Source organism: Lampetra planeri, chromosome 4 (assembly GCF_965212315.1).
Source record: "Lampetra planeri chromosome 4, kcLamPlan1.2.h2, whole genome shotgun sequence".
NCBI lineage: Eukaryota > Metazoa > Chordata > Hyperoartia > Petromyzontiformes > Petromyzontidae > Lampetra > Lampetra planeri.
Window position 1 is genome coordinate 611,715 of NC_136110.1, and position 18,691 is coordinate 630,405.

An 18,691-nucleotide genomic window follows, 5' to 3' on the forward strand; every position below is an offset into this window, starting at 1 on the left:
TACCATCATCATCATCACTGCAATCATTATCATCCATACCATCATCATCAATACCACTGCCATCACCACCACCACCATCATCATCATCATTATCTCTTTGGGGTCGTAAAACGAGTACCGCCCCTTGAGGCCGTATCACTCAGTGCAGGGACTTAACGAGTTAATACAAATAAAATAAAAACATACTTGGTCCTGTCACAGTAACGTGGAGGGTCCACTACTGGTTGGGTACCGGCGACAAGAGACACAGGAAGAGGAGCAACGAGACTCACATACAGTCTATAGGTACAGTCTATAATTACAGTCTATATTAATTACAGTCTATGTACAGCACCGCATGTTACCCACAAGGAAGGGGGCCTCGGGGAGTATGGGGGGGGGGGGGGTCTTGGATGGTGTGGAGCCGGGGGGAGGGGGGAGCCTGGATGTGGGGGGCACTGAAGATTGTGGAGGACCCGAGAGAGTGGGGGGCCTTGGAGAGTGTTTGGGGTGGGTGCGTGTATATTGGGGGACCCTGAGGTGTGGAGACTCTTAGAGAGTGGGGGGGGGGGGGGGGGGGGCTGGAGAGTGGAGGGCTCTGGAGTGTGGGAGGTCGTGGAGAGTGGGGGGCCCTGCAGTGGGGGGCCGTGGCTAGTGGGGGGCTCTGGAGTGGGGGGCCGTGGCTAGTGGGGGGTGCTGAAGCTGTCGATGTCGGCGTCCGGCAGCACGAGGAGGCGGAGCCTCCGATCAGGCCACGAGAACTCACGCGGCAGCTTCAGCTGCCACATCGAAAAACAAAAACAACATCAACAACATCATCAGCAACATCAACAACATCATCAGCAACATCAAAAACAACAGCGGCAACATCAACGTCATTCACATCATCATAAACATCGACAAGACCAACATCATCACCACACCTTGTGGGGCTCGCTCACGAGGTCGCTCATGTCTCCCAGCATCCTCCGCGCAAACTCATCCGGGATGAGGATCTGTGGGAAGGGGCGGCGGGGAGGGAAGATTCAAAACTCCGCACGCGTGGGTTCACGATCCACGTGGGTTCACGATCCACGTGGGTTCACGACCCACGTGGGTTCACGATCCACGTGGGTTCACGACCCACGTGGGTTCACGATCCACGTGGGTTCACGACCCACGTGGGTTCACGATCCACGTGGGTTCACGACCCACGTGGGTTCACGATCCACGTGGGTTCACGATCCACGTGGGTTCACGATCCACGTGGGTTCACGACCCACGTGGGTTCACGATCCACGTGGGTTCACGACCCACGTGGGTTCACGATCCACGTGGGTTCACGACCCACGTGGGTTCACGATCCACGTGGGTTCACGACCCACGTGGGTTCACGACCCACGTGGGTTCACGATCCACGTGGGTTCACGACCCACGTGGGTTCACGATCCACGTGGGTTCACGATCCACGTGGGTTCACGACCCACGTGGGTTCACGATCCACGTGGGTTCACGATCCACGTGGGTTCACGACCCACGTGGGTTCACGATCCACGTGGGTTCACGACCCACGTGGGTTCACGATCCACGTGGGTTCACGACCCACGTGGGTTCACGATCCACGTGGGTTCACGACCCACGTGGGTTCACGACCCACGCGGGTTCACGATCCACATGGGTTCACGACCCACACGGGTTCACGACCCACGTGGGTTCACGATCCACGCGGGTTCACGACCCGCGCGCTGCCACGTCGCTGGCCACGAGCTCCCGTCACTCGCGACCCCACGATCGTTCTCGGCGCGTTGCAGGTGTGTCGAGCATGATGCAGGCGTCGTCACATTGTGGTACAGGCGAGGCACAGGTGAGCATGACACAGGTGAGGTGCAGGCGAGGTACAAGTGAGCGTGGTACAGGTGAGGTGCAGGCGAGCGTGGCTCAAGTGAGAGTATTTGATATTTAATAACAGGTAAGCTCACGGGCGTGGCACAAGTTTACAGTAATGGCTGAGTGAGACACAGGTGGGATTATCGTGGCAGGTGAGGCACAGGTGAGCGAGTCCCAGGTGAGCGAGTCCCAGGTGAGCGAGTCCCAGGTGAGCGAGTCCCAGGTGAGCGAGTCCCAGGTGAGCGAGTCCCAGGTGAGCGTGCAAGGCGACCTGCAGCCAGGGCCCGTGTGCGGCGTGGGGGCAGGAGGGGCGCACGAGGGCCCCGTGCACCGCGCTGGACACGAGCGTCAGCGCCACGAGGCCCGACACTGACTTGAAGGTGAAGTGCCTCCCGTGCAGGATGCGGCCCCTGGGGGGGGGGGGCGGGGGAAGAGGGGTTACACGATGGGGGAAAGAGAGGTGGGGGGGAGACCATTGTGGGGGGTGAGGAGGGACAAGGGGAGGCGCCAAGGGGAGGAGATGGGAGAGGGGCCAAAGGAAGAGGGGGGGGCAGAGGCACAGGTGCGGTGCCGAGGTGTGAAGTCGTGGTACAGGTGAGGCGGAAATGGTTGGTGAGGTAAGGCAGAGGGTTGCAGTACTGTGGTGAAGCGGTGGTGAGTCTGTGGTGAAGCGGTGGTGAGTCGGTGGTGAGGCGGTGGTGAGTCGTTGGTGAGGTGGTGGTGAGGCGGTGGTGAGGCGGTGGTGAGGCGGTGGTGAGTCGTTGATGAGGTGGTGGTGAGGTGGTGGTGAGGCGGTGGTGAGGCGGTGGTGAGGCGGTGGTGAGGTGGTGGTGAGGCGGTGGTGAGTCGTTGGTGAGGTGGTGGTGAGTCGGTGGTGAAGCGGTGGTGAGGTGATGGTGAGGCGGTGGTGAGGCGGTGGTGAGACGGTGGTGAGTCGGTGATGAGTCGGTGGTGATTCGTTGGTGAGGTGGTGGTGAGGCGGTGATGAGTCGGTGGTGAGGCGGTGATGAGGCGGTGGTGAGGTAGTGGTGAGGCGGTGTTGAGGCGGTGTTGAGTCGGTGAGCGTTGCCACGGTTACCTCAGGGCGAGCGGCACCAGCAGCGCGGCCTCCATGTTGAGCTGGAGGCAGACGGCGCCCAGCCTGCGGGCACGCACCAGCTCATGGGGCACCAGGCCCGGAGATGCGGGGGGCCCGGGGGGCCCGGGGCACGCAAACCGCTCCTCCCCACAGCCCCCCGCACCCCCTGCACCGCGGGCACAGCAGCAGCAGCAGGGCAGCAGCAGCAGGGCAGCAGCAGCAGGGCAGCAGCAGCAGGGCAGCAGCAGCAGGGCAGCAGCAGCAGGGCAGCAGCAGCAGCAGCGTCAGCACGCCGCTGACGACTCGCGAGCAATGGGGGGCAGGGGGGAGGCAGGGGGGGGCATTCCACCCCCCTGGGTAAACGAGCAATAATGATGATGAGGGTGGTGAGCAGGGGCGGTTTCTTCATTAGGGCGATTGGGCGACGCACCACCAATGTCATTCAACCACAGAGTCACGCTAGCCGTCACTGTGCCTCTGGATATAGTCCAATCAGCGTCATGTCACGTTCAGTGGAGTACCGCCTCTTTTTGGGCGATTTCACTCCGGCTGAGAATCGCCCCGAGTGGCCCCATAGACTTACATTCAAAGATGTTTTTTTTCGAACGGGGGGCGCTGCAATGCATTCTCTATGGCTTCCGGGAGGGCTCGCACTAACGTGCTTACGTCATCATACGTAAGCACGTTTCATCCAATAAAATTATTTGTCGCCACCTAGTGGAATCTTTAATAAAAGAAACATGAGTGGATTGTATTAATAGTGAGTATAGAAACAAACAAGATGTATTGTACGAGTCACTTTATTTTTCATTAATATTAAAGAAGTGAAGTTGCCTTTACATGCTTAAGCTGTTAATTTATCCTTTGCATGGGTGGACCTTATCCTTATAAATCATCCAGACATTTGCCCCCCCTGAGAGATTTTGCAGGAGCCGCCACTGGTGGTGAGGATGGTGAGGATGGTGATGGTGATGAAGAGGATAATGAGGATGGTGAGGATGGTGATGATGGTGAGGGTGGTGAGGATGGTGAGGATGATGATGGTGATGATGGTGAGGATGATGATGATGATGATGATGGTGAGGATGATGGTGATGATGGTGAGGATGGTGATGATGGTGATGATGGTGAGGATGGTGAGGATGGTGAGGTTGCCACCAACCCTGGCCGACTCACCAACGCCGCACGTGTCTCCTCCGCCGCCTGGGAGGATGATGGAGTCGTCGTCGTCGTCATCCTCGTCGTGGTGGTGGTGGCCATGGTGGTTGTAGTCGGGGTGGTGGTGGTGGCCCTGGTGGTTGTAGTCGGGGTGGTGGTGGAGGTGAAGGTTGTGTCCCCCCCCGGCCACGCCGGCGCCACCCCCCCCCTCCTCCTCCCACGCGCAGCGAGCGCTCACCCCGCTCAGGTTGGAGCCCTCCGCCTCCACGCCGCGCTCCACGCGCTCCACCGAGCGCGGCTCCAGCTCGAACACCGACTCCCCGCGCCGCATGTCCGTCACCAGCCAGGGGCCCCCCGCTCTGCACGGGGGGGGGACACGGGGGGGGGGGGATACGGGGGGGGGGGGTTCGTGCAGGGAAGAAGGGGGAGGGGGCGTAGGGGATTACGGGGAGCAGATAAAAGGGGTACGGAGGGTCACGGAGATTCAGAAGAGGTCGCGAGAGGTGACGGTGACAGGGTTCACGGGCCATGACCGATCATGGGATGGGGGGGGGGGACACAGCAGGGGTCGTGGGGAGGGAGGGTGTCACGTGGGCATGGGTAGGAGGCACAGGGGAGTCGCGGGAAAGGGGTCACTGGGTGGCACGCGGCCCAGCTGAGCAGGCGGTGCCACATCCCACGTTGCTGGGTGGGGGGCCCTGCGAGGAGGGCACATACCCCGGCACCGACGACAGCAGCTCCAGGACCCCGAGGCCGTTCCACTGCTGTGCCGCCCGCATCTCCTCGGCGCAGACCCCCACCACCTGCGGGCCAGACACCGCCCCGGCCGTCAGTCAGACGCACTCCCCGCGCCGTGGGACCCCTCGGGCCACCGGTCCCCGTGTCGTCTCCTCCTGTCCCCGCGTCTCCCCGTGTTCCTCCATCTCGGAGTGTTCCCTTTGCGTGTGCCCATGTGCCCCGCCCCCCAGCCCCCCAGCCTCTCTCTGCCTCCCCGTGTCTCCCCGTGTCTCCTCTTGCGTCTCAGTGTCTCCGTGGGGCCCCCGCATCCCTTCCACGTCTCCAAGTCGCTCCCCCTGCCGCCGTGTCCCCACGTGTTCGATACCACCCCGGCCCAACAGTGTCTCCCCGTGTCTCCCCGTGTCTCCCTCTCCCCCGTCTCCCCGTGTCTCCCTCTCCCTGTCTCCCTCTCCCCGTGTCTCCCCTGTCTCCCCGTGTCTCCCTCTCCCCTGTCTCCCCGTGTCTCCCCGTGTCTCCTCTCCCCTGTCTCCCCTGTCTCCCCGTGTCTCCCCTGTCTCCCCGTGTCTCCTCTCCCCTGTCTCCCCGTGTCTCCCCGTGTCTCCTCTCCCCTGTCTCCCCCCCCCCCCACCCCCCCCACGGGACCTGCAGGAAGGAGAGGGTCCCGAGGGGGCTGCGCAGCGGCTGCAGCTGCGGCTCAGGCGCCACCAGCATGTGCTGCAGGCGCGACTCGGAGCCGTCCAGCGGCACGTGCCACGACACGTGGTCCCCCGCGCACAGCGTGTTCTCTGGGGTGGGGGGCGGTGAGAAAGGGGCGGTGAGGAAGGAGGGGGGGGGCGCTGTTGCTGAGCGTGCGCCTGTAATGCGGCGCTGCGGAGGCGGCAGCAGCAGCAGCAGCGGGAGTTGGTGGATCGCGCACGGATGGGCTGTGAAGCTCCCTCCGGCCCGTGGGTGGGCGCCGAGGAGGAGGAGGCGTCCCTCTGGCTGGCGCGGGGACGGCAGTGCAGGCCAAGTGTGGACTGATCCCCACCCGTTCCAGCTATGGGGGATACAGCGTTTCCACCTCGCACGCGGGGTTTTCTCTGGGCGCGCTGGTTTCACAGCCACATCTAAACGCTCGTGATTCATTGAACGGAAACGCCTTCATATATAGAGGACCCCAGAGCGGCGACAACTGTTGATGGTGCCAGCTCCTAGCCGCGTGGCTGCTGCTGCTGCCTCCCCCCTCGTCTGTGGAGCCCCCCCCCCCCCAGCGGACGCTGCGTGACGTCACGAGCCGAGAGACGACGGCGAAGGGGGCGGTGACCGCTGTGGTGAGTGACCAGTGACACACTCCACGTGTGACGAGTTGTAGTGGCGTTGTGGGTATTGTGGTGGTTGGTGTGCTTGCGGTGGGTGTCGTGGTGGGTGTTTGTGGTAGTGGTTGGAGTGGTGATTGTTATGGTCGTGGCGGTGGTGGTGGTGGTGGTGGTTGTGCTGGTTGTGGTGGTGGTTGTGCTGGTTGTGGTAGTTGTGGTTATGGTGGCGGTGGTGGTTGTAGTTGTGTTGGTAGTGGTGGTTGTGGTGGTTATGTTGGTTGTGCTGGTGGTGGTGGTTGTGCTGGTGGTGGTGGTTGTGGTACCAGATTGGAACACGTATCTGGCCAGTCCCTGCAGCAGCTCTGCGGGCCACGTGGGGGGGGGCGCTCTCCCCCGCCTCCCTCCGGACGCGGAGCGTGAGCTCGAAGCCGAAGCCGCTCAGCTCCTCGGGGGAGCCCCTCCTGAGGGGCGGGGCGAGGAGGGAGGAGGGGGAGGGAGGGAAAATAATGAGGAGAGAAAGAGAGGAAGAGAGGAGCAGGAGAGAGGAAAGGGAGTGTCGAGGAGTAGAGAGGCGCTGGGAGAGGGGGTAGGAGTCAAGGTAGCAAAGAGGGGAGGGAAGAGAGTGTGAGGAGGGGTGGGGGGAGGAGAAGGGGGTGGGGGGGAGGAGGTGGGGGGAGGAGGAGGGGGGAGGATGGAACTCGCCGCTAATGGACGTCACGCCGGTGAGGGGAGCGGCGACTTCGTGTGTGGCCGCGTGGTGGGTGGTGAGAGCGAGGGAGGGTGAGTGGGGAGAGGGAGGGTGAGTGGGGAGGGTGAGTGGGGAGAGGGTGCGAGGGTGGTGGTGGGTGTCTCGTGTGCGCCGCGCACTCGTGTACAATGACAAAGATCCCCCGTGTAGCCTACACGTGCCGTTGGGGAAAGTGCTGTCTAAACGAAACTATGTTTTTGTTAAAGTCGCCACGGCGCACGTTGGGAGACGGTGGTGGGGTGGGTGGCCAGCACCACGCCCGGCCGCCTTTGTCTCCCCAGTGGCGATGTTTACACACCGCACCAGGTATTCATTTGAGGCTGAGTCGACCTAGGGGAGACCCAGTGCCGGTTCAAATAATTGTCAATGGTGTTGGCCGCGAGCGGGAAGCGTACTCGGGTCGCCAGGTTCGTAGCGCAGCGTGGCGCTAACCGCTACACTACCGCTCCCCATACACGTCGACACACACACGCACACACACACGTCGACACACACACACACACGTACACACACACACACACGCTTGTGCACACACACAAACGTCGACACACACACGCACACGTCGACACACACACACGTCGACACACACACGCACACTCTTCTGCATACACACACACGCACGGTCTTGCACACACACACACGTCGACACACACACGCACACTCTTGCGCGCACACACACACACGCGCGTGTACACTCACTCGTGTGCACACACACACACGTGTACACTCACTCGTGTGCACGCCCGTCCCCGTAGAGGTCGGACAGCCCCATGGTGACGTAGTGCCAGTGCTCCGGGACCCCCCTGGCGCGGTCCCCCGCGCTGCGGTACATGCTGACGTAGTCGAGGGGGTCCGGACCCCCGAGCCTGCACGCGCAACGCAACATCAGCACCATCAACACCACCACCATCATCAGCAGCAGCACCACCACCACCGTCATCATCAGCAGCAGCAGCAGCACCACCATCAACAGCACCACCATCATCAACAGCAGCAGTACCACCATCACCGTCATCAACACCACCACCGTCATCAACACCACCACCACCATCATCAGCAGCAGCACCACCACCACCGTCATCAGCAGCAGCACCACCGTCATCAGCAGCAGCAGCAGCACCACCACCGTCATCAACACCACCACCACCATCAGCAGTACCAGTAGCAGCAGCAGCAGTGTCTCCATCAGAATAAGCAATAGATTCATTATCATCAGCACCACCATCACCACCAGCACCATCAGCACCACTATTATCAGGTCGGAGACGCTCAATCCACGATGCCCTCGCCCTCTCCCCCCACGGCCACGCGCCCCACCTGGGCCGCTCACCTGCACGAATTTGCGTCTCCCTGCGCCGGATCTCGGAGGCTAAGCAACGTTGCGCCTGGTGCGTAAGTGGATGGGAGTTGTGCCTGGCTAGCACGAGGCGGCCTGTAGGCGTGGGGCTTCGAGGTGGCCAGCAGATGGCAACACGACAGCATAGAGAATTATTGAATCCATCTGTGCGGAGCTTTGAGCCTCGAGTTCTCGGGTCCCCTTTCCTCGCGCGCGGAGAGCCGCACCGCCAAACACCGCGGCCATCGCGCCCTCGAGACGGGCCGGCCGGAGTCGGTGCCCGCCGGCCGGGCCGGAGGCGTCTCTCAGTGGGCCCAGCTCCTCCAGCAGAGGCGGGGAGCGTGCGGGGAGGAGGTGGGCGTGCAGTGGGGAGCGGTGGCGCAGCGGTTAGCGCGCTGCGCTGCGAACTCGGCGACCCGGGGTCGATTGCCAACAACGCCGGTACCGATTATCTGAGACTGTCCTGGGCCTCCCCTAGGTTGACTCAGCCTAAAATGAGTACCTCGTGCGGTGTGTAAACATCGCCACTCGCGAGACAAACGCGGCTGGGCGTGGTGCTGGTCAGCCATCCCCTCGTGCGCCGTGCCGACCTTCACAGTTGCTGCTCGCGAACAGCACTTGCTAAGGCGATGCAGGGAGGGTTTCTGTGTTTCCGAGTGCGAGCCGAGTTGCTGAGATGTCCCCCTGTTCTGCGAAGGTCTCCTCCGCATTCTCCGGTTCCCTCCTCCCGTAGCTCCAAAAAAAACCTCCAATGCTGAAAACGATTGGGGCGTCTTTGTGTTTGTCTGTGCGACTAGAGAGCGTCGGGGGGGGCGGGGGGGGTGAAGGGAGAGAGCGCGTGAGTGTGGTGGACGGGACAGTGGGCAGCAGAGAGGAGAGTGCTGGGGAGAGAGCGGAGGAGAGGTTGACGGGCAGTCGTGAGTTTATGAGACAGCAGAGGGGAGCGTGGCTGGGAGAGTGGCTGGGACCGTGCGTGAGACCCCGAGAGAGAGAGCGGGCGAGGGTGAGGGGAGTGGGATGAGAGACTCAACCAGGTAGGGTGGTCGGGAGAGAGCGTCGGGAGAGAGAGAGTGGAGGGCAGAGTGGGAGAGAGTTCGGTGAGAGGCAGAGGAAGAGTTCGGGGAGCGTGGTGGGGAAAGGGCGCATGGGGGAGTAGACCGAGGGGGTACGTGGGCGAGCGTACGGGGCTGCACAAGAGAGTGGAGAGTGAAGAAGGTGAGAGTGGGTGAGAGAGAGAGTGCATGAGACTCAGGGGTGAGAGTGGGTGCAGGGAGCGGCAGGCAGCAGGAGGAGAGAGGAGGGAAGAGGGGGGTGGGTGGGGGGAGAGGGGGGTGGGTGGGGGTAGAGTGGAGAGAGGGGGGAGAGTGGAGGGTGGAGAGAGGGGGGTGGGTGGGGGGAGAGGGGGGTGGGTGGGGGTAGAGTGGAGAGAGGGGGGAGAGTGGAGGGTGGAGAGAGGGGGGTGGGGGTGCCGCAGACGTCAGCGCGACCACCCAGGCCGCTCTCGATCCGCCCGCGAGTGATCGTGTGGGGAGCGGTGGCGCAGTGCTTAGCGCACCACGCTACCACCCAAGGCACCCGAGTTCCATTCCCGGCCAAGGCTAAAATGGGTTGTGATTGATAAACGAACCCGTACTTGGGCCTAGGTCGACTTGGACTTTAAAGAGTACCGGGGTGCGGAGTGTAAATGTGAGCAGTGGGGAGACAAAGCGGGCCAGGCGTCATGCGTCATGCTGGTCTTAATAGGAGCTCGCTAAAAGCACTTGCCCCAACAGTCTGTGTCGGCTACACGAGAGATCTTTGTCTTTGTTTTGTCTTTGTGTGTGTGTGAGAATGTGTGCGCGCGCGTGTGTGTGAGTGTAAGAGTGTGAGTGCGTGGGTGTTGTGAAATAGCTCGTGTGAGTGTGTGTACGTGTGAGTACGTGTAGTGTGTATAAGTGTGAGTGTGTGTGCGTGTGAGTGTGTGTACGTGTGCGTGTGAATACGTGTACGTGTGAGTGTGTGTACGTGTAAGTGTGTGTACGTGTGAGTATGTGTACGTGTGAGTGTGTGTGAGTGTGTGTACGTGTGAGTGTGTGTACGTGTGAGTGTGTGTAAGTGTGTGCACGTGTGTGTGTGTGTGTACGTGTGAGTGTATGTACGTGTGAGTGTATGTACGTGTGAGTGTGTGTGAGTGTACGTGTGTGTACGTGTGATTGTGTGTACGTGTGAGTGTGTGTACGTGTGTGTGTACGTGTGAGTGTATGTACGTATGAGTGAGTGTACGTATGAGTGTGTGTACGTGTGAGTGTGTGTGAGTGTGAGTACGTGTGTGTACGTGTGAGTGTGTGTACGTGTGAGTGTGTGTGTGTACGTGTGAGTGTGTGTACGTGTGAGTGTGTGTACGTGTGAGTGTGTGTACGTGTGAGTGTGTGTGTGTACGTGTGAGTGTGTGTACGTGTGAGTGTGTGTGTGTACGTGTGAGTGTGTGTACGTGTGAGTGTGTGTGTGTACGTGTGAGTGTGTGTACGTGTGAGTGAGTGTGTGTACGTGTGAGTGTGTGTGTGTACGTGTGAGTGAGTGTGTGTACGTGTGAGTGTGTGTACGTGTGAGTGTGTGTGTGTACGTGTGAGTGTGTGTACGTATGAGTGTGTGTGTGTACGTGTGAGTGTGTGTACGTGTGAGTGTGTGTGTGTACGTGTGAGTGTGTGTACGTGTGAGTGAGTGTACGTATGAGTGTGTGTACGTGTGAGTGTGTGTGAGTGTGAGTACGTGTGTGTACGTGTGAGTGTGTGTACGTGTGAGTGTGTGTGTGTACGTGTGAGTGTGTGTACGTGTGAGTGTGTGTGTGTACGTGTGAGTGTGTGTACGTGTGAGTGTGTGTACGTGTGAGTGTGTGTACGTGTGAGTGTGTGTACGTGTGAGTGTGTACGTGTGAGTGAGTGTGTGTACGTGTGAGTGTGTGTACGTGTGAGTGTGTGTGTGTACGTGCGAGTGTGTGTGTGTACGTGTGAGTGTGTGTACGTGTGAGTGTGTGTGTGTACGTGTGAGTGTGTGTACGTGTGAGTGTGTGTGTGTACGTGTGAGTGTGTGTACGTGTGAGTGAGTGTGTGTACGTGTGAGTGTGTGTGTGTACGTGTGAGTGAGTGTGTGTACGTGTGAGTGTGTGTGTGTACGTGTGAGTGAGTGTGTGTACGTGTGAGTGTGTGTGTGTACGTGTGAGTGAGTGTGTGTACGTGTGAGTGTGTGTATGTGTACGTGTGAGTGTGTGTACGTGTGAGTGAGTGTGTGTACGTGTGAGTGTGTGTACGTGTGAGTGTGTGTGTGTACGTGTGAGTGTGTGTGTGTACGTGTGAGTGTGTGTGTGTACGTGTGAGTGTGTGTACGTGTGAGTGTGTGTGTGTACGTGTGAGTGTGTGTACGTGTGAGTGAGTGTGTGTACGTGTGAGTGTGTGTGTGTACGTGTGAGTGTGTGTACGTGTGAGTGAGTGTGTGTACGTGTGAGTGAGTGTGTGTACGTGTGAGTGTGTGTGTGTACGTGTGAGTGAGTGTGTGTACGTGTGAGTGTGTGTATGTGTGAGTGTGAGTGTGTGTACGTGTGAGTGAGTGTGTGTACGTGTGAGTGTGTGTATGTGTGAGTGTGAGTGTGTGTACGTGTGAGTGAGTGTGTGTACGTGTGAGTGTGTGTACGTGTGAGTGAGTGTGTGTACGTGTGAGTGTGTGTGTGTACGTGTGAGTGTGTGTGTACGTGTGAGTGTGTGTGTAAGTGTGAGTGTGTGTACGTGTGAGTGTGTGTACGTGTGAGTGTGTGTACGTGTGAGTGTGTGTACGTGTGAGTGAGTGTGTGTACGTGTGAGTGTGTGTACGTGTGAGTGTGTGTACGTGTGAGTGAGTGTGTGTACGTGTGAGTGTGTGTACGTGTGAGTGAGTGTGTGTACGTGTGAGTGTGTGTACGTGTGAGTGTGTGTACGTGTGAGTGTGTGTGTGTACGTGTGAGTGTGTGTGTGTACGTGTGAGTGTGTGTACGTGTGAGTGTGTGTGTACGTGTGAGTGTGTGTGTACGTGTGAGTGTGTGTACGTGTGAGTGTGTGTACGTGTGAGTGAGTGTGTGTACGTGTGAGTGTGTGTACGTGTGAGTGAGTGTGTGTACGTGTGAGTGTGTGTGTACGTGTGAGTGAGTGTGTGTACGTGTGAGTGTGTGTACGTGTGAGTGAGTGTGTGTACGTGTGAGTGTGTGTACGTGTGAGTGTGTGTACGTGTGAGTGAGTGTGTGTACGTGTGAGTGTGTGTGTGTACGTGTGAGTGTGTGTACGTGTGAGTGAGTGTGTGTACGTGTGAGTGTGTGTGTACGTGTGAGTGTGTGTACGTGTGAGTGTGTGTACGTGTGAGTGTGTGTACGTGTGAGTGTGTGTACGTGTGAGTGTGTGTGGGGAGCGGTAGTGTAGTGGTTAGCGCGCTGCACTATGAACCTGGCGACCCGGGTTCGATTCCCGCTCACGGCTAACACCAGTGACGATTATCTGAACCGATCCTGGGCCTCCCCTAGGTCGACTCAGCCTTAAATGAGTACCTGGTGCGGTGTGTAAACATCGCCACTAGGGAGACAAAGGCGGTCGGGCGTGGTGCTGGCCACCCACCCCCTCGTTCGTGTACCATTCCGGCCTTCATAGGTGCTCGCTAACAGCACTTGCCCCAACAGTCTGTTCTAGGCTATATGGGGATCTTTGTCTTTGTGTGAGTGTGTGTACGTGTGAGAGTGTGTACGTGTGTACGTGTGTATGTGTGTGTATGTCTGGGACGCGGTGACGCAAACGCTGCGTGAATCAGGCCACCCGAGATCAATTCCCGCTCACCACGAATCAACGGCGGCGAATATCCGAACCGGTCCTGTGACTTCCCCAGGTCGAATCACCCGAACGCGACGCCCTTGACGAGTGTGTAAACATCAGCCCCGGGGAGACAAAGGCGGCCGTAGCGTGGTCCTGGCCACACCACCCCCTCGCACGCATTCCCAGCCTTAATAGGCGCTCGCTAACAGCGCTCACAGCCTACGCGTCAAACCAGCGATCTTTGGGTGAATGTCAGTCCCCACATCATGCACCTGCCCCTTCTCACGCCCCTCACCTCACCACATTCCTCACCTCCCCCCGCCCCTCGCCTCCCCCCGCCCTTCGCCTCCCCCCGCCCCTCACCTCCCCCCGCCCCTCACCTCCCCCCGCCCCTCACCTCCCCCGCCCCTCACCTCCCCCCGCCCCTCACCATCAGCGGGAATGAAATGTGAACAAAGTCCTGGGCCTCTCCTTGGTCGACTCAGCCCTAATGGAGTACCTCGTGCAGTGTACGAACATTAAAACTGGGGATACAAAGGCGGCTGGGGGCGGTGCTGGCTACACAACCCTCCCCCCCATGCGCGGTGCCGGCCTTCATAGGTGCTCGCTAACAGCACTTGCCCCCAATAGTCGGCATAACCACACGGGGAACTTGGTCTTTGCTACCTACAGGCTCGCCCTGTCACGCAGCGCTGTGGAGGCAGAAGCGAGCGTTGGTGGACCACGCGCAGACGTCGCGAAACTCCCGTCCCGTGGGTGGACGGCGAGCAGGGTGGACGTCGTCGAGGAGGACAGCGAACGTGGACTAATCTCCATCTGTTTCATCTGTGCGTGAGAGCCTGCTGCCCGCTCGCAGTGTTTCTCCGGGCGCTCTGGTTTCCTCCCACTTGTAGACACTCATCATCGATGGCCCGAAGCACCTCACTATACAGAGGACCGCAGAGCTTGACCAACTGTTGGTAGCGCCGGCTCGACGCTGCTGCTGATGCTGATGCTGCTGCTGATGATGCTGCTGCTGATGCTGCTGCGGATGCTGCTGATGCCTTCCCTCCACCGGGCGCCTCCGAGTCGCCCTGCCTCTCTCGATGAGAGCGAGTGGTCAACCGTGTGGTGGCGGCGCGTTTTGATTGGAGGTTACTGTTATTGTTAAGGCGCGTGTGTAAAGGTGTGAAGATGTGGGTGTGTGTGTTAAAGGTGTGAAGATGTGTGTGTGTGTATGCGTGCACCGCTTCGAGAGAGGTCTCACTCCGAATCGGTCGAGCGGCATAATATTTGCATCAGCTGCTCCACGCTGTGTGGAAGCTACTATCGCTCCACACAAATCTTCGAGTCATCTCGGCCAAAGTTATGCCCTTCCACCTCTATGCTAGCGAAACGTGGACCCCTCTAATAGAACATCTGCGCCGGTTTTAAATATTCAGGTTGTACTGCCTACGATCCATCCTGCCTTTAACCAGGCTTGCTTGTGTGAGCTCACAGATCGTTTAAAGATATTGACACAGTCCCATCGGTGAGCTCCTCCGGCAGGCAAGGCTGCGTTGAGTCATGGAATCCGCACGCCCAGCCACCGCATGCCCCAGCAGCTTCCGGGGCTAAACGGGCACGGCACGGGCTAGAGAAGAGATGGAGTGATGTGGTACAGGAAGATGTGGAGCTGAGTGGACTTGCCGATGACCGGCACCAGCGGTGTCAAGATTGGCCTCTGTGGAGGAGGCTCGTGAAGGACGCTGCTGCTGGGCAGTTGGAGGCAGTCGCCCTCCAGCAACAACTGCAGAGGGCGGAGGAGCGACGCTCACGGCAACGAGCGGAACGCCGGGAGGACGAAACACTGCGAGTAGGTAAAGTAGGTAAAGTAGGGAGCACAGTTGGTGCTCCCTACTTTAACCCATGGCACCTGAGTCTGGTGTCTGACCTCCTGTCAGCGAGCCTTGAACACTTCACGTGGCCTCAAAGTGTATCTAGCCTGGCACAAGTGCTGTTTATTAATTTTGATGTTTTACCTACGTGACTTTACCGAAAAAACCTAAGAATATGCTGTTGAGACGTCACCGCCAGCTGTATATGCGTGAGGCTGGCATAACGTAGCACTCTTGCCAATAGCGCCACAGACTCATCCACCTCGTCATTGTGTTTACCATCATCCCCTAGGCGATCATCATTCACCCAGGAGACGCATCGCACTCACCACCCTCACCCAGGTTACTCCCCAGTCCCCACCCTAATCACTCTCACCACACTCACCCAGGTAACTCACCAATCTCACCCAGCTCATTCCCCACCCTTACCACCCTCGCCACCCGCACCCCGTTCACTCACCAATACTTGATGATGGCCGTCACCTGCAGGGGATTCGGCTGGTCGGGGTAGGCCCGCCGGCACTCCTGGTAGATCGCTCGGAGCCCCAGCGGGGCCGAGGGGGTCGCCGGGGAGGCAGGGGTCGGTGGGGCCCCCTCCATGGCCTCGGGCCCCGCTCTCCCCGGGCGAGTAGGGGGCCCAGGGCCCCGGGCGAACCCCAGTGGCGCCGCACCCCCCGGTACCCCCAGCCTGGCTCCACGGGGCAACGCCGGAGAGTTAGGGGGAGCACGGACCCCCCCACTCCTCCCGAACCCCAACCGAGAACTCGACCCTGACAGGGATCTTCACGTCTCTACCGCGGGGGTCCGAGGAGCCCCTGATGATGACGATGATGATGTGTCGGGAACCCAGAGCGAATGGGTCCGGAGCTGCAGGAGAGAAGAGGGGGGATGAGGATGATGATGGGGAGAGAAGAGCGGCGACTTGGAGTAGGAGCAGGGGGGAGTCGGGGGGCGTGGACAGGAGCGGTCCAGCTGCGAGTGACGTCAGCGCTCAGTACGAACACGTTGGAGTCAATCCTGTACAGCCAACATCATCCCCATCACAGCCAACATCACCCCCATCACAGCCAACATCACCCACATCACAGCCAACATCACCCCCATCACAGCCAACATCACCCCCATCACAGCCAACATCACAGCCAACATCACCCCCATCACAGCCAACATCACCCCCATCACAGCCAACATCACCCACATCACAGCCAACATCACCCCCATCACAGCCAATATCACCCCCATCACAGCCAATATCACCCCCATCACTGTCAACATCACCCCCATCACAGCCAACATCACCCCCATCACAGCCAGCATCACCCCCATCACAGCCAACATCACCCCCATCATAGCCAACATTACCCCCATCACTGTCAACATCACCCCCATCACAGTCAACATCACCCCCATCACAGTCAACATCACCCCCATCACAGTCAACATCACCCCCATCACAGTCAACATCACCCCCATCACAGTCAACATCACCCCCATCATAGCCAACATCACCCCCATCACAAGCCCAACATCACCCCCATTACAGTCAACATCACCCCCATCACAGCCCAACATCACCAATGTAACATCACCTTTGTAAGTGTTCGCGACACTGCGTGAGTGCGAGTGTGTTCCTGCGTCCTGTGTGTGGCTGAGTGAGTGTGTGTGTCTGGTGTGAGTGTGTGTGTCTGTGTGAGTGTGTGTCTGGTGTGAGTGTGTGTGTCTGTGTGAGTGTCTGGTGTGAGTGTGTGTGTCTGTGTGAGTGTCTGGTGTGAGTGTGTGTGTCTGTGTGAGTGTGTCTGGTGTGAGTGTCTGGTGTGAGTGTGTGTCTGTGTGAGTGTGTGTCTGGTGTGTGTGTGTGTGTCTGTGTGAGTGTGTGTCTGGGGTGAGTGTGTGTGTCTGGTGTGAGTGTGTGTCTGTGTGAGTGTGTGTGTCTGGTGTGAGTGTGTGTCTGGTGTGAGTGTGTGTGTCTGGTGTTAGTGTGTGTGTCTGGTATGAGTGTGTGTGTCTGGTGTGAGTGTCTGGTGTGAGTCTGTGTGCGTGTGTGCGAGTATGTGAGCGTCTATGTGTGCGTGTGTGCCTGTATGAGTGGCTGTGGCTGTGCGTGAGTGACTGTGTGTGCCGGTCTGTGTGTGGCTGCGTGCGAGTGTGCATGTGCGTGTACCGGTGTGTGTGTGTGCGAGTGTGTGTGTGCGAGTGTGCGTGTGCGAGTGTGCCGGTGTGTGTGTATGCAAGTATGCGTGTGTGTGTGCGAGTGTGTGTGTGTGCGAGTGTGCATGTACCGGTGTGTGTGGCTGTGTGTGTGTGTGTGCGTGGCTGTGTGTGTGTACCTGTGTGTGTGTGCGTGGCTGTGTGTGTGCGTGTGTGTACCGGTGTGTGTGTGTACCGGTGTGTGTGTATACCGATGTGTGCGAGTGTGCGTGTGTTTGTATACCTGTGTGTGTGCGTGGCTGTGTGTGTGTGTACCTGTGTGTGTGCGTGGCTGTGTGTGTGTGTACCTGTGTGTGTGTGTGTGCGAGTGTGTGTGCGAGTGTGCGTGTACCTGTGTGTGCGTGGCTGTGTGTGTGTGTACCTGTGTGTGTGTACCGGTGTGTGCGTGGCTGTGTGTGTGTGCACGCACCGCGGAACGTACGTGGCGGTCGTGGAGCGCGGCTCCACGCAGAATCGCGAGCACGGGGAGAGGAGTGGAGGGAGAGGAGGGAGAGGAGGAGGAGAGGGGATACACAGGGGGGGGGTGGGGGTGGCGCTGTGTGTGGCCGGGCTCGGTAGAGAGGCTGGCAGGGGGGGCACTGGGTGGATCTCGGTGTGTGTGTTGTCGTGCGGAGTGGTGGCGCAGTGGTTAGCGCGCTGCGCGCCCCGAGTTCGATTGCCGCTCACGGCCAACATCAGTGATGGCTATCTAAACCAGGCATGGGCCTCCCCTAGGTAGACTCAGCCTCAAATTAGTACCTGGTGCGGAGTATAAACATCGCCACGAGGGAGACAAAGGCGGTCGGGCGTGGTGCTGGCCACCCATCGCTTCGCATGCCGTGCCGGCATTCAAAGGTGCTCGCTAACAGCACTTTCCCCAAGAGTTTCTTTAAGACTATACGGGGGATCTTTGTCTGTGTACAGTGTGTATGTGTGTGGCCTCGGCCCGGACCACACAGCACGACGCCGTCACATCTGCGACCCTGATCCCTCCTCCCACTCCCCCGACTCACCCCTCCCCCGACCCCCCCCTCTCCCCCGACTCTCCCCCCCTCTCCCCCGACTCTCCCCCCCTCTCCCCCGACTCTCCCCCTCCCTCTCCCCCGAGTCTCCCCCCCTCTACCCCCATCTCCCCCCCCTCTCCCCCCCCCTCTCCCCCCCCTCTCCCGTCTCTCCTCTTCCGTCTCTCTATTCATTCCTCACCTCCTCTCTCCCCAGTGCTCGCTCCTGATCCCATGTTCCCACTCTCTACTCACTTTACTCTCCTTTCTTTCACTTTCCGCACTCTCCCCACGTTCCCCTCTCTCACACTCTCCCCACGTTTGTCTCTCTCCGTCTCTCTCCGTCTCTCTCTCTCGACCCCCTTGCTTCTCCCAGCTGCGCGCTCTCTCTCTCTCGCCCGTCTCCCCATTGCGCTCACTCTCCTACCGCAGCAGCATCGGTTGGAAGTCCGATCGTCAGTTGATGTTCGCAACCACATCGCCCACTTGTCTCCACCCAGCTCTTCTCCTTGCCGCCGGCTCATTGTGGATTCTCACTCAGCCCCGACCCGTGCCGCCGTGTGAAGGAATGGAGTAGGCTCGTGGAAGGCACGCGAACACGATTGTTGACTGTGAGCGAGGTCATTCGAGAACTAGGGTCAAAC

General features: G+C 59.4%; 1 protein-coding gene across 1 annotated transcript; it reads right to left on the bottom strand.

Annotated features, from left to right (window-relative positions):
- Window positions 1–195: 195 nt before the first annotated feature.
- SUFU (SUFU negative regulator of hedgehog signaling) lies at window positions 196–18,000 on the bottom strand. Its single transcript, XM_078592905.1, is given in 12 exon segments — window positions 196–758; window positions 903–974; window positions 2,117–2,255; window positions 2,924–3,089; window positions 4,100–4,440; window positions 4,799–4,884; window positions 5,462–5,604; window positions 6,438–6,495; window positions 6,497–6,575; window positions 7,594–7,728; window positions 15,320–15,726; window positions 16,449–18,000. Coding segments are annotated over 11 exon segments (1,455 nt in total). The 5' UTR covers window positions 15,460–15,726; window positions 16,449–18,000; the 3' UTR covers window positions 196–662.
- Between the last annotated feature and the right edge of the window lie 691 nt (window positions 18,001–18,691).